Here is an 18,524-nt window from a genome sequence, read left to right as displayed (position 1 = left end):
GCCAGGCTTACTGTTGACTTGGGGGACATCTTATTCTGTCATTTAGTGAAAAAAGTTTTATATTTACCTTTAAATTTTACTTCAATAACACTTTATCTTGTCGTTATTTTTTCCACCCCTGTTGTTCTTTTTCCTTCCTGGCCTCTCATCTCCTTACACACCAAACATTGTCTCTCTCTCTCTCCACCAAATCCGTCAGACAATCACCCTCACATGCTGATTGTTGGCGTGAGCGGTGAGGGGCAGTGTGTTACTATGGCTGTGGCTCAGTCTGCAGTATGGGAGGCATGCTGAGGCTGCCGGAGCCGCTCCATTCCTGATAGAGTATCGCATGTTGGCTCAGCCCAGAGGACACTTCTTAACTATGCAATGGATTTCAAACACAAAAGAGGCACCTGCAGGCAGGAAACCGTTTGACTTGTGCTGCATTTGAAGGTAAGTTCAGGCAGTTTGACGAAGTGACAAAGCTCTGATTAAGTCTTCTGATGGTATTTTGGTGCTTAAGAAAGTGTTTGATGACACTGCCTAAAGGTTTCCCATGAAACCTTATCGTCAGAGTAGTTCCCTGTGAAGGCCGGCTGTCTTTAGCCAAATCAATGATGTGAGAACGGCTGTAAATCCTGACTTGAGGGTGCAGCTCTTGGCCACTTATAAACTGAATGCAGACCGCCTAGAAGAAAAAAAAAAGCCCTCAACATTTCAGTCTAAAATGTGTCAGAAGTAAATCAGAGATAATGCATCGCCTCCCAATGCTTTCTCCTTATTTGGAGAATGAACGGACCTACCGGAGAGCTACTGTAAACTGCAGCTCGGCTGATAATTTAATTACATGTACGAGAATGACTTCCCAGCAGTCTGGATCATTCCATTAGCGTTACCTCGCTGCGAGGAGCCACCAAGTCTGGTCTGAACCATTAACACCAGCTGTCTCCGCCGCGCTACCATTAGCACGAGTTTCAACAATCGCAGCAAAGCATGTGGAGGATGATTCAACTTTAATCTGATCTACAGCAAACCGTGCTGTCCTGCCATCTTCACGTCTGTTTGCTTCACTGTTTGTCTTTCACGTCCTCCTACTAGCTCAGGGCTCATGTGTGGTTTGTTTCTGTATATTTAAATGACTTAATTCATGACTCTCTGGTGTTTTTACTGCCTCTGCTGCTCTAAAGATGCTGCGGGTCAGCGACAGGTGTTCCACCAGGATGCCTCTTACTCGTGTTTTTGATGCCGTGACATTTAAGCCACTAGGGGGCCCCGAAGCAAATCCGAGCTGTGGACCCCTTGACCCCCGGTCCCTGCCACTGTGCAGCCTTTTCACTAACTTCAGGTTCAAAGTGTGTGGTAGGCAACACACGGCAGCTTTGATATCCAGTGTTTCGCCTGGAGCCCAGTGTCAGCCAGCTTTGATGTGTGTCAGTTTGTTTGTTATAATCTCATTACGCACGGCTTTATTTAGAAATGTGCATTAGAGGTGTGAGGAGCCGAAAAGTTACAGCACATGCTACTTAGACGCACCGTCCTCAGTTCAAATCCAGCTGAAACTCCCTTGTTGCCGCTCCCTGCTTGTTTCCCTGCCGCCTTCTTTAAGTTCAAAAACGTAATCTTTCGAAATATGCCTCATCCTGAGTTTTAAACAAATGCCCTCAACAAGATAGTGCATCTAGAATCAGGTGAACATGCAACTTATCTGCTACAGTCTTCTGTACTAAATGAATATATTTTGACACAGAAATGTATCTGGAGACCTTTGAATTAGGACCAACGGGGCTTTAGTCAACTCTGCAGCCAGGTGTCAACGTGGGAAAACTCTGCTTTACAAAACTCACCAAATGGAGAATCCAATAATTACCACCGTCTGGTTCTAAATAATATTTGGGTCCATTGTAGGAACTTGGGGCTGCAAGATGGATCGGTGGTTAGCAGCGTTGACTCGCAGCTGGAAGGTTGTCGGTTCACGTCCCGGTGAGGACACCATCTCCATGTTCTCCCCGTGCAGCGTGGGTTCTCTCCGGGTTCTAAATTGTCCGTAGGTGTGAATGTGAGTGTGCTTGGTTGTCTGTCTCTAAGTGTAGCCCTGTGATAGACTGGTTACCTGTCCAGGTGAACCTGCCTTCACCCTGAGTCAGCTGGGATAGACTCCAGCCCCCCACCACCCTAGTGAGGATTAAGGTGTAGAGATGATGGATGGATGGATGGATGAACTTGGGGCAGACACAAGGAGGCCTGAATGGCCTCATAATTGGTCCTCTAACCACTGCAGTGTTGGATCCTACAGCTTCAACCACAACATGAACCCTAAACGCACCGAAACAACAACAAATAGTCGTTACTGGATGTAACTCCAGCTTTGACTGCAAGAAACACTGAACTGTTGTTATCTCAACCAATTTGGCTGATTTCACCTTGAAGATGACGTTTGTGGCAGAAAGATGGAACCAGTTTTCCTCTGTTAGCGTTGAGACCTGCGCTCAGAAATATCTACCCTGGAATGGGTTTTTCCTCCACTGAAAACGACCCTGAAGGAGGTTTTCTGGAGGCCGTTCCTGTTACCGGGCCGCCCTAAAACTGTCTGCAAGCTCCTGCTGTTATCTGGCAGCAGCAGAACGACTGAAATACACATTGAGCCTCTGAACACCAGGAAGTTTCTAAAAAAATTTGGCATGGAGGCGATGGGGCAGCAGGTTTTGGGTTTTAGAAGGTCGAAATACTATGAAAATACTCAAATATAATTTTACAACATGCTAAGAAACTAAATGCAGAAATATTTCTGTAAACTGAGTCGTGTTCACAGAAATAAATCTTCTTCAGTCTATTCAGTGGAAGATTAACGTTCAAACTGCTCGAGAAGAATCTCAGAAAGTGAGATTTGGGAATAAAAAGGGATGAAGTGCTTCAGTGTGAACACAGTGTGAGGGACATTCAGACTAAACAAGCTGATATAAACGATGTGCTTCACCCACATGTACACCTCCAGCGCCCAGTTTTACAGTGAGTTCATCACACCGTGAATTTGTTTTATTAGCTGCTCTTTGCTTCTAAACACAGCGGAGCAGCTGTGTCAGACTCTCACTGTCTGAACAAGACAACTGCAAACTACGCACACAAAACGCATGCCATCCAAATAACCTTCCAGAAACAGAAGCATGACATCACTGCCGAGACGCACCCAGTGTGTCCGCCGTGTTTGTCCTGTTGTGAGGACATCAGTCTGTTTCCTGCCTCCTTCAAACCAAGTCCTGGTAATGTGAATCATTCAGTCTCAGGGTGAAGACATGACTCGGGGTTTTAGCTGTGGTTTGGCTGAACTCTGCGTGTGGTTGTAAAAGCATTCCTGTGCCGTCACCGTGCCACCTGATAGTCCCGCCTTCCGGGAACGCCATGAGCTTTATGTGCCGCGGAGAGACGAGCGGCTTAGCTTCTGACCTGCCCGAGATGCAGCCAACATTTACACGCGTGTGTGAACGTATGTGTTGATGTGACATGCGTGGACGTCTAAGGATGCAGCAGAGGACGGCGTGTATACGGTGAAACATCAGAGAGCATTCCTCCTGCGGCTTTAGCAGCACACGACACGCCGCCGCCGCCCCTGACCTTTTTAACGGTTATAAGAAAGGTGAATAAATAGCTCTGACTGTGTGTCTGCATTAAAGCGCATGTAGAGCTCTCTTTGACAGGCTTTCTAGTCATGCATGTAGATCTTTATAGGGCGGAGGCGATAAAGGTGAAAAATTTACGATTAAAGGTTTCATGTCAGTCAATATCGATGATTATTAATGATTTAAAACAACTTGCTTCTAACAGGCCAGCAGGAGAAAGGCTTCATTTGGATTTAAACACTTTAACCGTTTTATTAAAGTTCACAGGAAATAACAATTTAGACATTTAATAGATAAAAATAAAGAAGGTTAAAGGAATGACTCTAATACATATTCAGTTATAAAAGTAAGTAAGACTCTGAGAGTTAAAGCTTTGCCAGTTTGGGTCCCAGCGAGACACTTTTCTTCCACTTTTTGTTTTTAACACTTTGAGCCTGTTTTCCTTTATAACCTACGTTTTGTTGCAGTAAGACGCCAGGCACTGACAACACCACACATACATGCATACAGAGCTGTTAAGCTGCATGTCAGACATCCATTAAACCTTTTGAGCTCCAGCAGTTTTTTTTAAGATTTGCTCATCAATACAAACTACAGTTTGCCATCATTCATACATAAAAGTGCATGAGCTGTTCTAAACGTAGTGCCGGGTCTCAGAAACCTGGACCAGCCACCTGGTCTTACCCTACACCAGGCAGTTTTGGAGCATTTTATCTGCTTCAGTCACATTTTTACTCACCGTGGGCTCATTTTTCACCACAGTATCAAGTCCTGCGTCTCTGTTTTACGTTCAATAACAACGTGTAGTATCAGGATGGAGGCGTGAAGGACGGATAGTAGAGCTCCAACAGTTGATCAATTAGGTGTCAACTATTCAATTATCCATAATCAAACAGATTGAGTAATTTTTTGAGAGAATGAATTCTAAATTTTCTGATTTCAGCGAATTAAAAGTGAATACTTGTGAGTTTCTTTAACTGGGTTGGACAAAACAGGACATTTATGGATGTCATCTTGGGCTTTGGGAAACACTGACGGACATTTTTCATCATTTTATCACATTTTATAGACCAAACTGATCAATGAGTTCATTCATTAATTTAAAATAACCAGTAGCTCTCAGTGGACGAGCGCATCTGACTTCCTGTAACTGGTGGTTTTCTCGGACTCCACTGTCGTTGGAAAACATATTTAGACCCGTATTCCTGTAGAAAGACGTCATTTTGAAAATGTTAGTTTGATATGAAGATTTTTTTCTGGCGAAGCTTATCAACCTTTTGAGTTGGTTGATGTTTTATTCTTCCAAACCAAAAAACCTTAGCAGACGGCATCTATAATTGGGTTATCGTGCTCAATTTAACCTCCTGCACCATGAAGCCCCCCAGTGGGTTCAAAAGGCGTGTGATTTATTCATCAGAGCATCAGTGTTCACCGTACAGATGGGCTTCTGGTGGACAAATGTGCCAAATCTAATCTCAAGTCTGTTTGTTCTACGTGTCACATTTGAACGCTTTACACCAGATCTTGTAAAAACACAAAATAATCTGCTCTCCCCAATGCAACCAAAACATCCATCCATCATCTCTCCACCTTCATCCTCACTGGGGTCGTGGGGGGCGGAGCCTATCCCACCTGGACAGGTAACCAGTCTATCACAGGGCTACACTTAGAGACAGACAACCAAGCACACTCACATTCACACCTACGGACAATTTACAATCACCAATTAACCTCAGCATGTTTCTGGACTGTGGGAGGAAGCCGGAGAACCCGGAGAGAACCCACGCTGCACGGGGAGAACATGGAGACTCCACGCAGGAAGATCCCGGGTGTCCTCACCGGGACGCCAACCGGCGACCTTCTAGCTGTGAGGCGACGGTGCTAACCACCCAGACACCTGCAGCTCTCAACCAAAACATTAAGAGGAAAATGAAACAGATCAATAAAATAAACGTGTCACGGAGCAACAACAGTATCCAGAGGACCAAGCTGTTGGGAGATACACTCAGCATGATGAAACATGTTTAGGTTGGATGTGCAGAGCAGTAGACTGAAGGTCTCATCTACTTTTTCTCATCCTCATTTTTTTCCACTGTTGGTGACACCTGTGCGCGTTTGGAAACGTGGTGTACAAATTGATTCCTTTTTTGTTTTGTTTTAACAATCGAAGAAAACTCACTTTAATTTTGTCTTGTGAATTCTGCCTTTATGACTATGCCACACTGTACATGAGCTCTTTTGAGTTCTCTCTACTCCCAGCCATGGTTGTGCTGTGTCCATAGAGCTGCAGGACTTCACATTGCAGAGAAAAATGAGCCCACGGTGAGTAAAAACGTGACAGGAGCAAAAAAAAACAACTTAGAGTTCAGACGGTTGAAAGAGCTACTTGTGGTAACGCTGACAGTGTTCATCCCAGATGATCTAAACATCATTACTGACTCTCTGCAGCTCTTTGTTTGGTCAGTAGATGGAGGACAGTGGAGACAGTAGAGCATTATTGAGGGTTTCTGACTTTACATTGTGTGTCAGTCCCTCCTCACTGCCTCCATCCAGCCACCTCCCACATCCACAGTGACAGATGCAGATGAGGCTGACGTAGACTCACTCAGAGACCCGACACCTCAGGCAGAGCAGCAGTTGAAGCAGAGACTTGAGGCTCAGACCAGCGGGTTAGACCACGATGGATCGTTATCGACCGGCTCCTGATGTTCTCGACTTTTCCATGAAGTAGAATCCATCAGCAGATTTTGTCATGAACTTTTCGAGGCTAGAAACTAAATTGAAGACCATCCAGGGGGTTTAAGGGCTCCGGAGCCTTTCTCGGTCACGACTACTGGGGGGCATCTAATGGGCAGGAATCACTGGGATAAGGGTAAAAGCAGCGAGCCCATGTGAGGAGGAGTGGTGCCATGTTAGGGGACAACTGCTCCGACAGCCTGACCATCGACTTTTGTCCAACGCCACCGTCAGAGATCAGGTGAGCTCTTCTTCATCAGCACTGCTCATGTGGGCCCCATAAAATATGAGCTATGTTCTTGTGAACCGGGGTGTTACTACTGAGACGCTCTGGGTTTGGTGGAACCTGAGCCACGGCTCATCGTTCTGGTGCTGTTTGCATTTTGCTATGAAGCTGCTGGCTTCTCTTTTCTCTGTAGTTGTTTCTCTACATGCAACACGTTTACACAGCAGTAGTGTTTACGGAGCATTTGTTCAGGCCAGGGGACTAAAGCACCAAAACATATTCTAACCATGATCTGAACAGGACTGAGTGATGGTTTTTGGCTGCTAAAATATATAATATATAACTGGATAAATTTCTATGTTAATATTAAACTACATGTGATCTTGCCAATGTTGTTTCTTTCATTTAATATGCAATTATGACTCCTTCATTAAAATAACTGTAAAGTGGACAAACCCACATTATATGAACGCCTGTTTACATTTCCACCATTGTACTGATTCTAGTAAATCCATTTTGAGTAATCTGTTGGGGTCCAGTAACACCAATGTGGTCATTTGCAGCCTGACAATATCCAAAACCTTCACTCTGAATAGAAAATGTAAAAATATCTCTGTGTTGGATTTACATTCAGTCCATACTTTGGTTAAATCCTGAAGGTGCAAATACCGCCTCGACAAAAACAGGGAATAATCAATACATCATTTTTGACTAAGCCAAAATACTTCCTGCATACAATTTATATACGGATCATCTTATACTCCTCCAAGTATCCTGAAGATGTGACGCTACTGGGTTAGATTTACTGTCTTAAAACGAAAGGCGCTGCAGCACAGAGCTCTGCTGAGTGTCAACATGTGGTTCTGTCAGGAGGCAGTCGCTAATAAGAAAGGTTCTTCAACTATGTGCATAGGAATAAAAACTAATTTGGGGAAACTGAAACCTTTCGAAAGTGTGTTTCCATCTGCAATTAACTACATTAGCTCGTTTTTTAAAAAAAGACAGGAACCTCTTCAAGTTGGCATAGAAATGCTTTTGCGACATTGAGGAATTTTTTTCAAATTCTGCAAAGTTGCATTCACATTTTCTGATGTGATACTTTAAATATGCATGAAAACACATCATGGACATATTCCTGGTCAGAGTGCAGCCCTTAGATGTAGAATTACAACCAAAGGGATTTACAAAGGAACCAAATTCTATAATAAGAAAGTTAAATTTGTCAACAGAAAGTGGGACAATCCAGTCAAGCTTTTCATACAAAGTGAGATATTTGTACTGATGAATGTTTTCGTCCTTCAGACTGTATTAATCAGACACCCTGCATGGCGGCACCTGATTCTGTTGACTTTTGGAGACACATGAAGCTTTACTTCAGCCTCGTGGGCTTGTGACACCTTATAAAGTTGTCAGCAAGCAAACAATGATGTTCCAACGTGACTGTGGTTCATCCTGATGCCATTTAGAGGCCTGAAGAAGTAAATGTTTTAGATTTTCCATTAAAAAATAAAATAAGTAAAATGTGAAGCATCAGACAGTTAAGTGGCTGGTTTTCAACTGGTTTACAAGACGGTCTGGAATCCAGTCCAAACCGTCTGAACCCCAAAACTCGGTGGCAGGTTTTGAAGTTGTTTTTTTTTTAAACTGTCAGAATTAAACCATTTATCAAACTTCAAAAAAGGAAGAATTGTCAGATTTTTTTACTTTTTGATGATCCTTCAACTAACCATGTGTGACTTTCGGTTTTGTTGAGAAAATTAACAAAAAAAAAAAAGCTTAAAATCATTTTTATTCTTCATGAAATACATAAAAAATGCCCAAAATAACATTTCCAGCAGATGCTGTAAAAAACAACAAATTCTTCATTCCTCAGTGCATCCGATAAGCTATTCGTGCTTCATGTGACAAAAATTTACTGTCAGATGACCCGTCGTTTGATTTTACTTTTATTTTTATATTTATATGAATCTACGATTTCAGATCCACTGTTCCACATCAATAGGTGATAGTTGTTGTGCATTTGCATATATGTATATTTGTATGCATGCAGGCTACGCTATGAACTGTATGTGTCTCCGAGGTTTTTAGAGACTCTTGTGACAGTTCTCGTGCAAGTGAGAGGGAGACGTTTGTGTTTTTAGTATTATTTATATGAAAAGAGGACTTCCTGCCACAGTTTGACAATAGCAAACGAAGCACGGCTCACTCTATGCTGTGTTGTTACCTTATGATTTTTTCTTTTCGGCTGAACTGCAGGCTGTGTTTTTCCAGAGCCAACAGGAAACATTTATGGAAACACATTATGTTCCTGTTTTTGTGAGTTTTGTCATTCTAACTCTGTCGTACTGCACAAAAGGGCATAAACAAATTTATATTGCAGTGCAAAATGAGCCACACACAGTGAGAACAAAAGATGCAACAGGAGACAAAAACACCGAGAAACTGTGATTCAGAGGTTTACAATATGATTCCTAACAACTGACTTCTCATCAGCGGTGTGGATTTCACTGAACTCAAACCGTCACTGAGCTGCAGCTAAGAGCTGTGCTGGGCTAAAAGGCCTGAAGCAGCGTTCACATCGACCAAGCAGAGAGCAAACACACACAGGATGAGCAAATATTGATTCAGGAGCCCATCAGGTGGTCCCTCATTCACGGCCCTTTTACTTTTATAGACCAGCGCTGTGTGTCTGTGTGTGTAATGAAGCACGTTTTAGTCGATGTTTAGCGCCGTCGTGTTGACTGTTCCTGTTTTAGAAGCCAGGTGCCAACAGCTTCCTCCTGTTTTGGTCTGTTTTGTTTTCATGTTAAACACCTGACATACAGTCCACTCCAGGTATTTGTACATTTTTTGGGCTTGTGGGTCAATATGGAACTAAATGTCAGAGAGAACTTAAAGATAAATAAATGCAGAAACATGACAAAAGTAAGTGTCATACGTGAAACAAAAGGACGTGACGGCTCAGATTTATCTTGTGACTCTCTGGGGAACCTAAAACTGCAGGTTGAGAACCACTGATTAATGAGTGGATCTGCATTCCAGTTTAAACCTTCTAAACCTTTAAAGTCTCACCTTTAATTTAAGTATACATCAGTATAAACAGGACAGCGTGAGAGATAGAACCCTTTTAACGCACAGAGCTCAAAGTTTAGGGGTTAAAAAGTAATTGGACAGAACAGAGCGGAAAAAACTGATCGGGATAAAACGTTTAGTTTCCTGTGACGTATTCATTTTTAATGTCCTACTTTTGATAAAGACTTGGAGAAATGCTGCCTCTAGTATTTGTGCACAGACTCTACCGCTGCAGGGTTCAGGGTGTATTTCGTATCTTGGCTTAACAAACAGCAGTGCAACACTTTCTTCTCTTTGTGATTTCAGCGACAGTCTAACCTTCAAGACGTCAGCTTTTACGAGGCATCGCAGTTACGGCTTGTGCTGTAGGTCTTAAACCGTAAAGGAATGAGCGCTATGCGTTGTCGACAGCGTGTCCACATGCCACTTCACGTGTGTGGAGTTTTTCCATTAGTTTACGAAGACAACTGTCTTTAGACAAATATAACACTCACAGACACACATGTAGCTGTGTGTCGGCATGCGGCCAGTCAACACACTCATCACACATAAATCAAACTGGCACATGTTCTCAGAAAAGACGGACACACACACACATAGGCAGCATCAACCCAACACCCATGCATGCACATTGGACGACCAGTGGTGCCGACTGACAAACTGCTACGCTCAATGTGTTTCTCGACACACATTTGGCAGATTTAGACGGTTGAAAAGCAAACGGATCAGGTTAGTATCTAAAGAATTGCATCCATTTGGGATGAAGCCACACGTCGCACTGACTTACGTCTGATGCCATCATCTGCAAGCTGCAGAAAGGGCAACTCTAAAAACATCAGCATTGCATTCTAATTCAGGGTTTTGCTCAAGCAACCAGTGTCAACTTTCTTTTCAGGCAGACGGTTGAAGAAAGCTTTGTTACTGGTACACTCAGTGTTTAATGAACCCACATTCCAAACATCTCCTTGTTCATCATTTCATTTTTGGGCACTACCTGAGTATGTTTACAGGCTTTAGTATTCATTTAACATTCAGGAAACGCATCATTTTTCTGATACTGCACATTGCTGCAGCGTCTCTTCTCAAACTCTCCGTTTTAGCTCCCGTCTCTTTAAGGCCTCCCCTCCCTAAAAGCTCAGTCTGCTCCGATTGGTCAGCTGGTCAAAGAAAAGCGAGGTATTGTTGGCTACGCGTCATCATCCAAGATCTATGAGTTTGGTGATGTAGTTCTTGCAGTGACGGAATAATGATCACACTCTGTTTGAAGGCAGAACTAACCAGCTGGTGTTATCCAGGTGTGTTACGTAGTGATGTAGATGAGTGACGGAGGAAACGCTTGACTTCAAACGAGGTGTTTCAGACAGGTAAGGAGCAGCGTTTTCTGTGGAGGACAGAAACTCCCTTTGGTGTGGTGCTGGTTGTAAGTTTGCTGACCTTCAACATGCATAAGAAAAGCAGCAATAGGACACAGCAGCATGTGGGCTCTTTGATGCTGTACTAACAACAGCACTACTCTCCAACAACACACTCTGATGTGGAGTTCACATGTAATACTATAAATAGGTCATTTTTGGGCCACATCCACGCATGTAGGAGCGCAGTTCATGAAACAAAGTTGTGCATTTGGGCACAATTTCTTCAAGATATTAAGATACCGTGAAAAAGATGTATTCCACATACTACTCCTGCATCTAGTTCCTGATCGTGCAAAGGGTGCCAACCGAATCAAGTCATCAATGACCTGCAGCCCTTAGCAATGGCATCAAAACTCTGGAGAAAACTCTGAACTCTAAATGTAACCGGACCAGCTCTCGGTTCCGTCCAGCTGGTGGGGAAGGTGTTTATGGTGTCATTTATTTTGAACTGTAAATGAACAAGCTAAGGGCTAATCCAAGATTACTCGGTGTTGACTTCTCTGGACCCTTTAATACAACGGAACGTCCCGTACGAGGAAGAAAAGCTTACGGCCTTCTTCCATTTAGATCATCGACTCATGACGGGGATTAGCAGTTTCCAGAACAGAACTCAGACAGTAGCTGTAAACGGTCGAGCATCTGAATCAGGCGGCACCGGCTCGTCGAAGGATCGTGTCCTCGGTATTTTAGTTTTTAACTTGTGCCAAACTACTGTTGGAAGAAATAGAAAAATACTGTCGAACTTGCTGGAGACGGACAGATGGTCCCACAATGAAAGAATTTGTGGACTGCAGTGATTTTGTTTTAAAATTTAAATGTAACCAAAACACAAGAACTGACAATTAAAACATATCAACAGTTTTCAAACAGTCATTTAAGGCATAAGAGTTGAAGATTTGGTGAAAATGCAGATTGAATTGTAATAACGGCTCAGTACTGCCAACCAGCACATAAACTCCTCCAAAGAACAAGAAGCGATTCTAAAGTGAGGTCAACCTCAGCTTCAAAACTATTTGCATAACATACACAATTCTGATTTAGCTTAAGGCAAAACACTAGAGGCAAAAACAAGGCTTTTCCATGCACTGGTTAGTTTTTGGGAGACTTTACCTGCATGTCTTTTACCAGACAAGTAGAAATAAAACATCCCACATACACATTTAGGTGGTTATTTTACCCCAAGTTAACTATTTCAGTCTGAATATTTCAGTTATGCTTCATATCTTCTAAAGCCGTTTTCTCAAAGTGAGTTTTTTCTTCTGCTTCTCCACTTCAGTAGCACTTACATACACCAAACTTTCCTCTTTTTGTCTCCTCTCCCTGTTCTGGAGGGTTTTACACAGGGGGCTGGTTCACATATCCTTCACAGCCTGAACAATTTATTCCTAAAAATTCCGCCAAGCAGATATATGGGTCAGGTGATGTCGGCCTATCACTGATATATCCACATCAGCGTATAGGTCGTCTATTTTTAAAGCACAATGATGCCCTTTGTAATGTATAAGCAGTGATATCATGAGGTTGATCCAGCAGAGCAGCTCGAATGTCACTGTTTATACTCTCTGCACTGTCTGCAGCACATGTAGCAGAGCAGGTATCACAGCTGAGATGGTGATGGTGCAGAGTCCAGCGGTGTCAGAAAGACATAAATCTCGTCACACATTTTCTCTTCTAATCTAATAGCATCAAGAATGTGTCTGAGGTTTCTCACGTCTCTCGTAAACAAACTGAAAGAACTTTGATTTCATTCAAGATTCTTCACAACTTGTATTTTTCTCTTCTTTCCTTAGGGGTTGGTGGATCGTCTATTTAGATTTTATCTGACTTGAATCGAGGTTGAACAGCTAGAAGAAGCCACATGTTTGTTTCTCTAAAGCCCGTTGAAGAGTGAAAACTAAACCCGGCACTTGTTGCATAATGAGCTGTGATTCCTGAAAGGGCTAAATTAAAAATAGAGCGAGCAGGAGGCTGCAGACATCAGAGTGGCTCGTTGTTCAAACACTGGAAAACTCCTTCATTCATACATACAGGAGTTGGTGTTTGAAGGAGACTCCTCCAACGGTGAAGGTTGTCTGTTGTCAAAGCCGGAGTCTCAGAAACACAAACCGTAAACACAGAGGTGATGATACTGTGGCCTCAGAGTGAGTGTGGAGCTCTTATTGATGACTGATGAAAGAGGCCTGTTAAAGCTGGGTTGTAAATAACTGTGAGGGACGGCGGGTCAGCTCAGCGCTGACATACGAACATACATCCTGACAACCAGCTCCGGTTGCTTTCACCTCTTGATGTTTCCCGCAGTCTGTCCAGCAAGTGAAATATTAGGTGCTGGAGGGAAAAATGTAGCGTAAAAAGGTACTGAAGATGTTTTTGGCACTATTTTGTCTTAATCCAACTGAGTTTTTGAAAGCATTATGACATTTAAATATCTAGATTTGTCCTATATGACAGCCTGGCCCTGAAGTGAAATGAAACCAAATGACTACAAAAGAAACCAGATTTTATCTTCCAGTTGGAATTATATAGAATGGAAAAGCTACTGGACATCAGATCCAGTTAGAAATGACCGAATGTCTTGTCAGGATGAGGCTGTTAGCTGCTGAGATACGACTGGTCATACCTGGCAGCAATACTTAGAAAAACTGGCCCCATATCGAAATCTAACCCATCCATCATCTCTACACCTTAATCCTCACTAGGGTCATGGGGGGCGGAGTCTATCCCAGCTGACTCAGGGTGAAGGCAGGTTCACCTGGACAGGTAACCAGTCTATCACAGGGCTACACTTAGAGACAGACAACCAAGCACACTCACATTCACACCTACGGACAATTTAGAATCACCAATTAACCTCAGCATGTTTCTGGACTGTGGGAGGAAGCCGGAGAACCCGGAGAGAACCCACGCTGCACGGGGAGAACATGGAGACTCCACGCAGAAAGATCCCGGGTGTCCTCACCGGGACGCAAACCAGCGACCTTCTAGCTGCAAGTCAACAGTGCTAACCACCAAGTCCTAAATCTAGAACATTTCTCACCTAAAAAACACCAAAGATTATGCTCATATAAGGGAAAAAAGCAGCAGCAACAGCTTTGGTTCACTGTAATGTTCCTGCTAATCCAAATGGAGCCTTCATAGTAAACATTTGTTTTCCTTTTTCTATGTGCGTTTGGGTGGATGTTGCATTTCTGGATTTTGAGTAAGTTTGATAAGATGGTTACTGTCAGTCTAGGGTATTGTGAGTCATTACGTCCTTTGTCTTGTAGTCTACTGGGTTTTTATTACAACTTGCTATTTTTCAGGCATTGCTTATTTCTGATTTTATTGTTCTCATTATTTAATACTTTTTTAAAATTAAGCTTATGCTCTTTTCACTTTTCTTAAGTTCAGCACTTGCAATTGACTGATAAACTGTTGAGGTGATTTGACCAGGAGACATGACCGATAACATGTTTGTTCATGTCCAATCATAGTTTATCATCATTAGGCCGCTAAGAACCGGTACCGGGAACATGAAAGTCTCCAAAAAAAATGGCATCTGATATCCTGTGTATGATACTGGCTTTTTCTACAACAAAGCAGGACAAAAGAACCGTGGATCCCTCCGAGGGCCATTTTTGTGCCAATCTTGAGTAGCGGGAACCAACTCCTAATGTGTCTTTAACTTTTCGGACCACTATTCTGAGTTTTGGGGGTTCAGATCAAACAGATATTCCAGAAAGACATCAAAATCCATCTGTTGGACAAAGCAGTCTGGTTCCTATTCTGACTCACCAGATGTAGACTGTAGGTATAAGTCTGGAAGAGTTCAACAGGTTCAGGGACATCCCACAAAGGAAATCACATGAACAGTGCAACAACAGACACATCCGATTCATATCTTCCAACACCAGAAAATCTCCACACAGTGTCGCTGCAGAAGAGCTGCTCTCAGTGTGTTTATTACATAGACTGAAAATGTCAGCAGTGGTCAGCAGCTGTCACTGACTGTCAACGTGAAAACATCGATCTTAGCTCAGTTTGTTTGGGCACAGATCAGCTCACTTCATCAACTTGGAATGAGTTGGTTTTGGGCGCCGCCACAGCTCACCTGGCTGAGCTGGCGTCCCATGTATAACAATGAATACTAGTGTCTGTATCTGTTTCACAGGTGGGTCAGCTCCTCTAGCAGCAACAGTGGACTTCAGTTCCCACAATCCTCAGACAGAATGTTTCTGTGGGCAGGAAGTAAAGCAACAGATGGAAGAAATGACCGCAGGTATGATTTCAGCTTGACTCGCTGGTGTTTTGATAAATGTCCACAACTCAGGAGCACGATCACCTGCTTTAGTTGCTGTCAGCAGATGTGTCCTCAAACTCTTTCAGATCGATATACCAGAAGATCCGTGAGTACGAGGTCTTGGACAAGAGGAAGACCGTGACGGCTCTGAGGGCCGGAGAGGACAGAGCCATACTGCTGGGTCTCAGCATGGTCTTCCTGTCTATCATGATGTACTTTGTCCTGGGAATCACCATCCTGCGCTCCTACTCTGACAGGTAACACCCACGGATGGATTCATCAGCATGTAGCCACATTGGTCCATGAAACAGAAGAAGCTCTTGTCTATCCCGTCTATGACCCCAACATCAAACTGTCCTGCTCTACAGCGTGTGGACGGACGAGGTCAGCTGCTCCATCGTGAACTCCACCATAGTGTGGGATGTGAACTGTTCCTACAGCTGTGGAGCCGAGTGCTGGAAGAGATCCCGTTACCCCTGTCTCCAGGTCTACGTCAGCCTCAACTCCTCAGGGAAGGTGGTGCGACTGCTGCACAACGAGGAGACGTACGACAGCAACCCTGAGGTACTGATGCTGCTGCTGTTGTTTCCTGTGGGGTGTTTCTACTGGTATGTTTGGCTCAGATGGAGAGGATCAATATGGTTTTCTGTTGTCTGTAAAGATTCTCAGTCATCCAGGTCATGGTTCTTCTGGTAGTCTAACAGTAGCAACTGAGTTTCTTGAAGACGTTCCACCTCTCATTCAAGAGGCTTCATCAGTTCTGACTGACTAGTTGGGAGTTCCACATGCTGATATCCTTAAGGAGCCTTTAACACCTGAGTTTTGGTTTCAATTGGAGGTTTGTTGCTCCTCCCCCTCGTTATGCGAGTCGTTAGCGCTCCTCCCGCTACAGTGGGGTTCGTCAGGGTCTATGGTGGCTAGGTGTGGGTGTGGTTTCATCTTCCTTTACTTTCTGTTTTGAGCAATTCTCCAGACCCAAATGTTCTCAGTTCAATTATATGTGGAATTTTCCTAGAACATACAGTATTATATTCAAGCTGCATGCAGAGGATGAAAAAAAAAACATCCCCACCAGGATTATATCCATGAAGGCATGGACTGGCCATCAGGAAGTTTGGGAGTTTTCTCAGTGGACTGTTCTTCTGACTGTTGTTTCTGTATACTTATTCAAGATGCCTCTGAGCTGCTGCTACAATCCACAACAGTCGGTTTAACCTGAATGTGTGACACCAGAGAAACCGAACACAACTTTCCCTGTCCTTCATCTTTTCTTCCTTCCTCCCTGTCAGTGCTTCTACATCCCAAAGTGCCGGAAGGACTACTCAGCGACGCACACCATCATTCAGAACATTTCTGATCGTCTCCGGTCTCAGCGCACCATTCAGTGTTTCGCTGACCCCACAGACAGATCGGACAGCGCCATCCTCACCCAGATCTACGGCCGGGTCGCCGTCTTCCACTCCCTGTTCTGGCCAACATGCACTCTGATTGGAGGAACCGTCATCATCGCCATGGTGAAGCTGACACAGTACCTGTCCATCATGTGTGAGAGGCTGAGCCGCATCAAGAGGTGAAGATCTGGACGGCCACGAGCTACGATGGAAGCTCCTGATGTATGGACAAGGGGGCGACTACAGCGGGTCTACGGGTCGAGACTGGAAGGTGTTTTCTGTCTGAGACAGCTGGACTGCTGAAAGACACTGACAATCTCAAAGCAGCTACAAAGACAAGCGGGTTTTTCTACAAAGGGTCAAAATTCAGATTTGACGATGATCCCAATGTGTTGTGCAGCTTGTCACCACAGCTGGTGTTTAAAGCTCAGTTACAATCGTTGAAATTGTCGTTTTTGTTGGCCAGTAATTTCATCAGATTTGCACAAATGTGACATGCTGTGCTCAGATAGCCACCTGCTCCACTCTCTGGCACAACTAGTTTTATTGCCAAAATGTCAACCAGTTCTTTTAAAGACAGGTCATCATCTTCTCAAACTGCAGCTTGGCACCAAAAAGTGACTTTTCAGCCCCGTGTTTATCATCTCTGTTCTGATCTGTGTGAAGATCAAGTGGGGTTTGGCTTAAGGGCTTGATGCCTTAAAACAGACACAAGTGGAGTTTTGTGCCTTCGAGTCGTTTCACTGAAGCAGACTTCTGTTCGTCCACTTTCTGTTCGTGTCCCTTTAATTTTTCCAGATGACTTCAGTAAGTGCAGAGTGTGATCACAGTGTTTTCAGGCTTTTCCTGCATAAATGGATTTTTGGCACAAAGACATGTCAGCCAGAGCCAAAGGAAAACCACCGGTGCCAAAATGATAGCAACTGAGAATTGTTTTTTAAATTAACCCGTTTTGTGAATCAGGGCTTTGCTCACCTATTCGTACATATGTTGGTTTTTACATGTGGCCATTACGAAAAGGAAACTGCATAGACTTCCTGTCAAAAAACACAACACAGAGTCACTGCCTTCACTGTAAATCACACAAACTGTTGTGCATTGTCACCCACAAACTGCCATCAAGAGCTTGTCTTCGCCGTCTTAGTTTTACAGGTTTTTGGCGAGTGATTCATCTGAGTTTGATTCGGTAGGTCACTGCTAAAGAAACCTCTTTAAATTTGTTGTCAGGGGCTCCGTGGCTGAAAGGACCAGAGAACATGATTCCGTCTTTGGTTCGATGAAATTCTGCAAAAGCAAACAGGTGATAAACAGAAAGGTTTCCCGTCATCTCGTCTGGATGCCTCTTTTCTGTCTAACACCAGCGTGAGCTCACTCACCACATCCATTACCGCTAGACTGGTGCAGATGTTGGTGGCGTCCGTCCAGATTCTGCACATGATTGCAGAGAAACAAAGGAAATGGCCTCCTGACAGGAAAACCAGTGAAGCCCATTTTCTCGCACTGGGTTTTATTTTAGCTCGTCACAGTTAAACCATGGCTGGCTCTGATTGGTTTAAATGTTCTTTCCAAATAAGTTTTGTTACAGGAATCAATGTGCTGCCAAATAAACACAATGTGCCTCTTGATAACAACCGTGACCGTTATTACTGATCGATATGATTTGGTATTGGTTACTACAAGCTCTTTCATTTTGATGTCACCAATGTTAAATATGGTTTCTATCAAGATCACAGCATTCAACCAAACTGCACACTCCTCATGTACTAGTCTTAAAGGTACCACGTTGTTCACATCTGCATAAATATACAGAAA

General features: G+C 43.6%; 1 protein-coding gene across 1 annotated transcript in view; it reads left to right on the top strand.

Annotated features, from left to right (window-relative positions):
- The window catches only part of LOC103372256 (calcium-activated potassium channel subunit beta-2-like), a 19,201-nt gene extending 858 nt beyond the window's left edge, over positions 1 to 18,343 (top strand). The window contains exons 2-5 of the mRNA XM_008301849.1: positions 15,193 to 15,300; positions 15,408 to 15,578; positions 15,690 to 15,885; positions 16,611 to 18,343. Coding sequence (XP_008300071.1) covers positions 15,193 to 15,300; positions 15,408 to 15,578; positions 15,690 to 15,885; positions 16,611 to 16,895 — 760 coding nt within the window. The 3' untranslated portion in view covers positions 16,896 to 18,343. The remainder of the gene's footprint in view (positions 1 to 15,192; positions 15,301 to 15,407; positions 15,579 to 15,689; positions 15,886 to 16,610) is intronic.
- The last annotated feature ends 181 nt before the right edge of the window (positions 18,344 to 18,524 follow it).

The sequence above is a fragment of the Stegastes partitus genome, unplaced genomic scaffold (genome assembly GCF_000690725.1).
Source record: "Stegastes partitus isolate 25-593 unplaced genomic scaffold, Stegastes_partitus-1.0.2 Scaffold1721, whole genome shotgun sequence".
NCBI lineage: Eukaryota > Metazoa > Chordata > Actinopteri > Pomacentridae > Stegastes > Stegastes partitus.
Note: the sequence above shows the minus strand (reverse complement) of the source record. Positions and strands in the feature narration are given on the sequence as shown.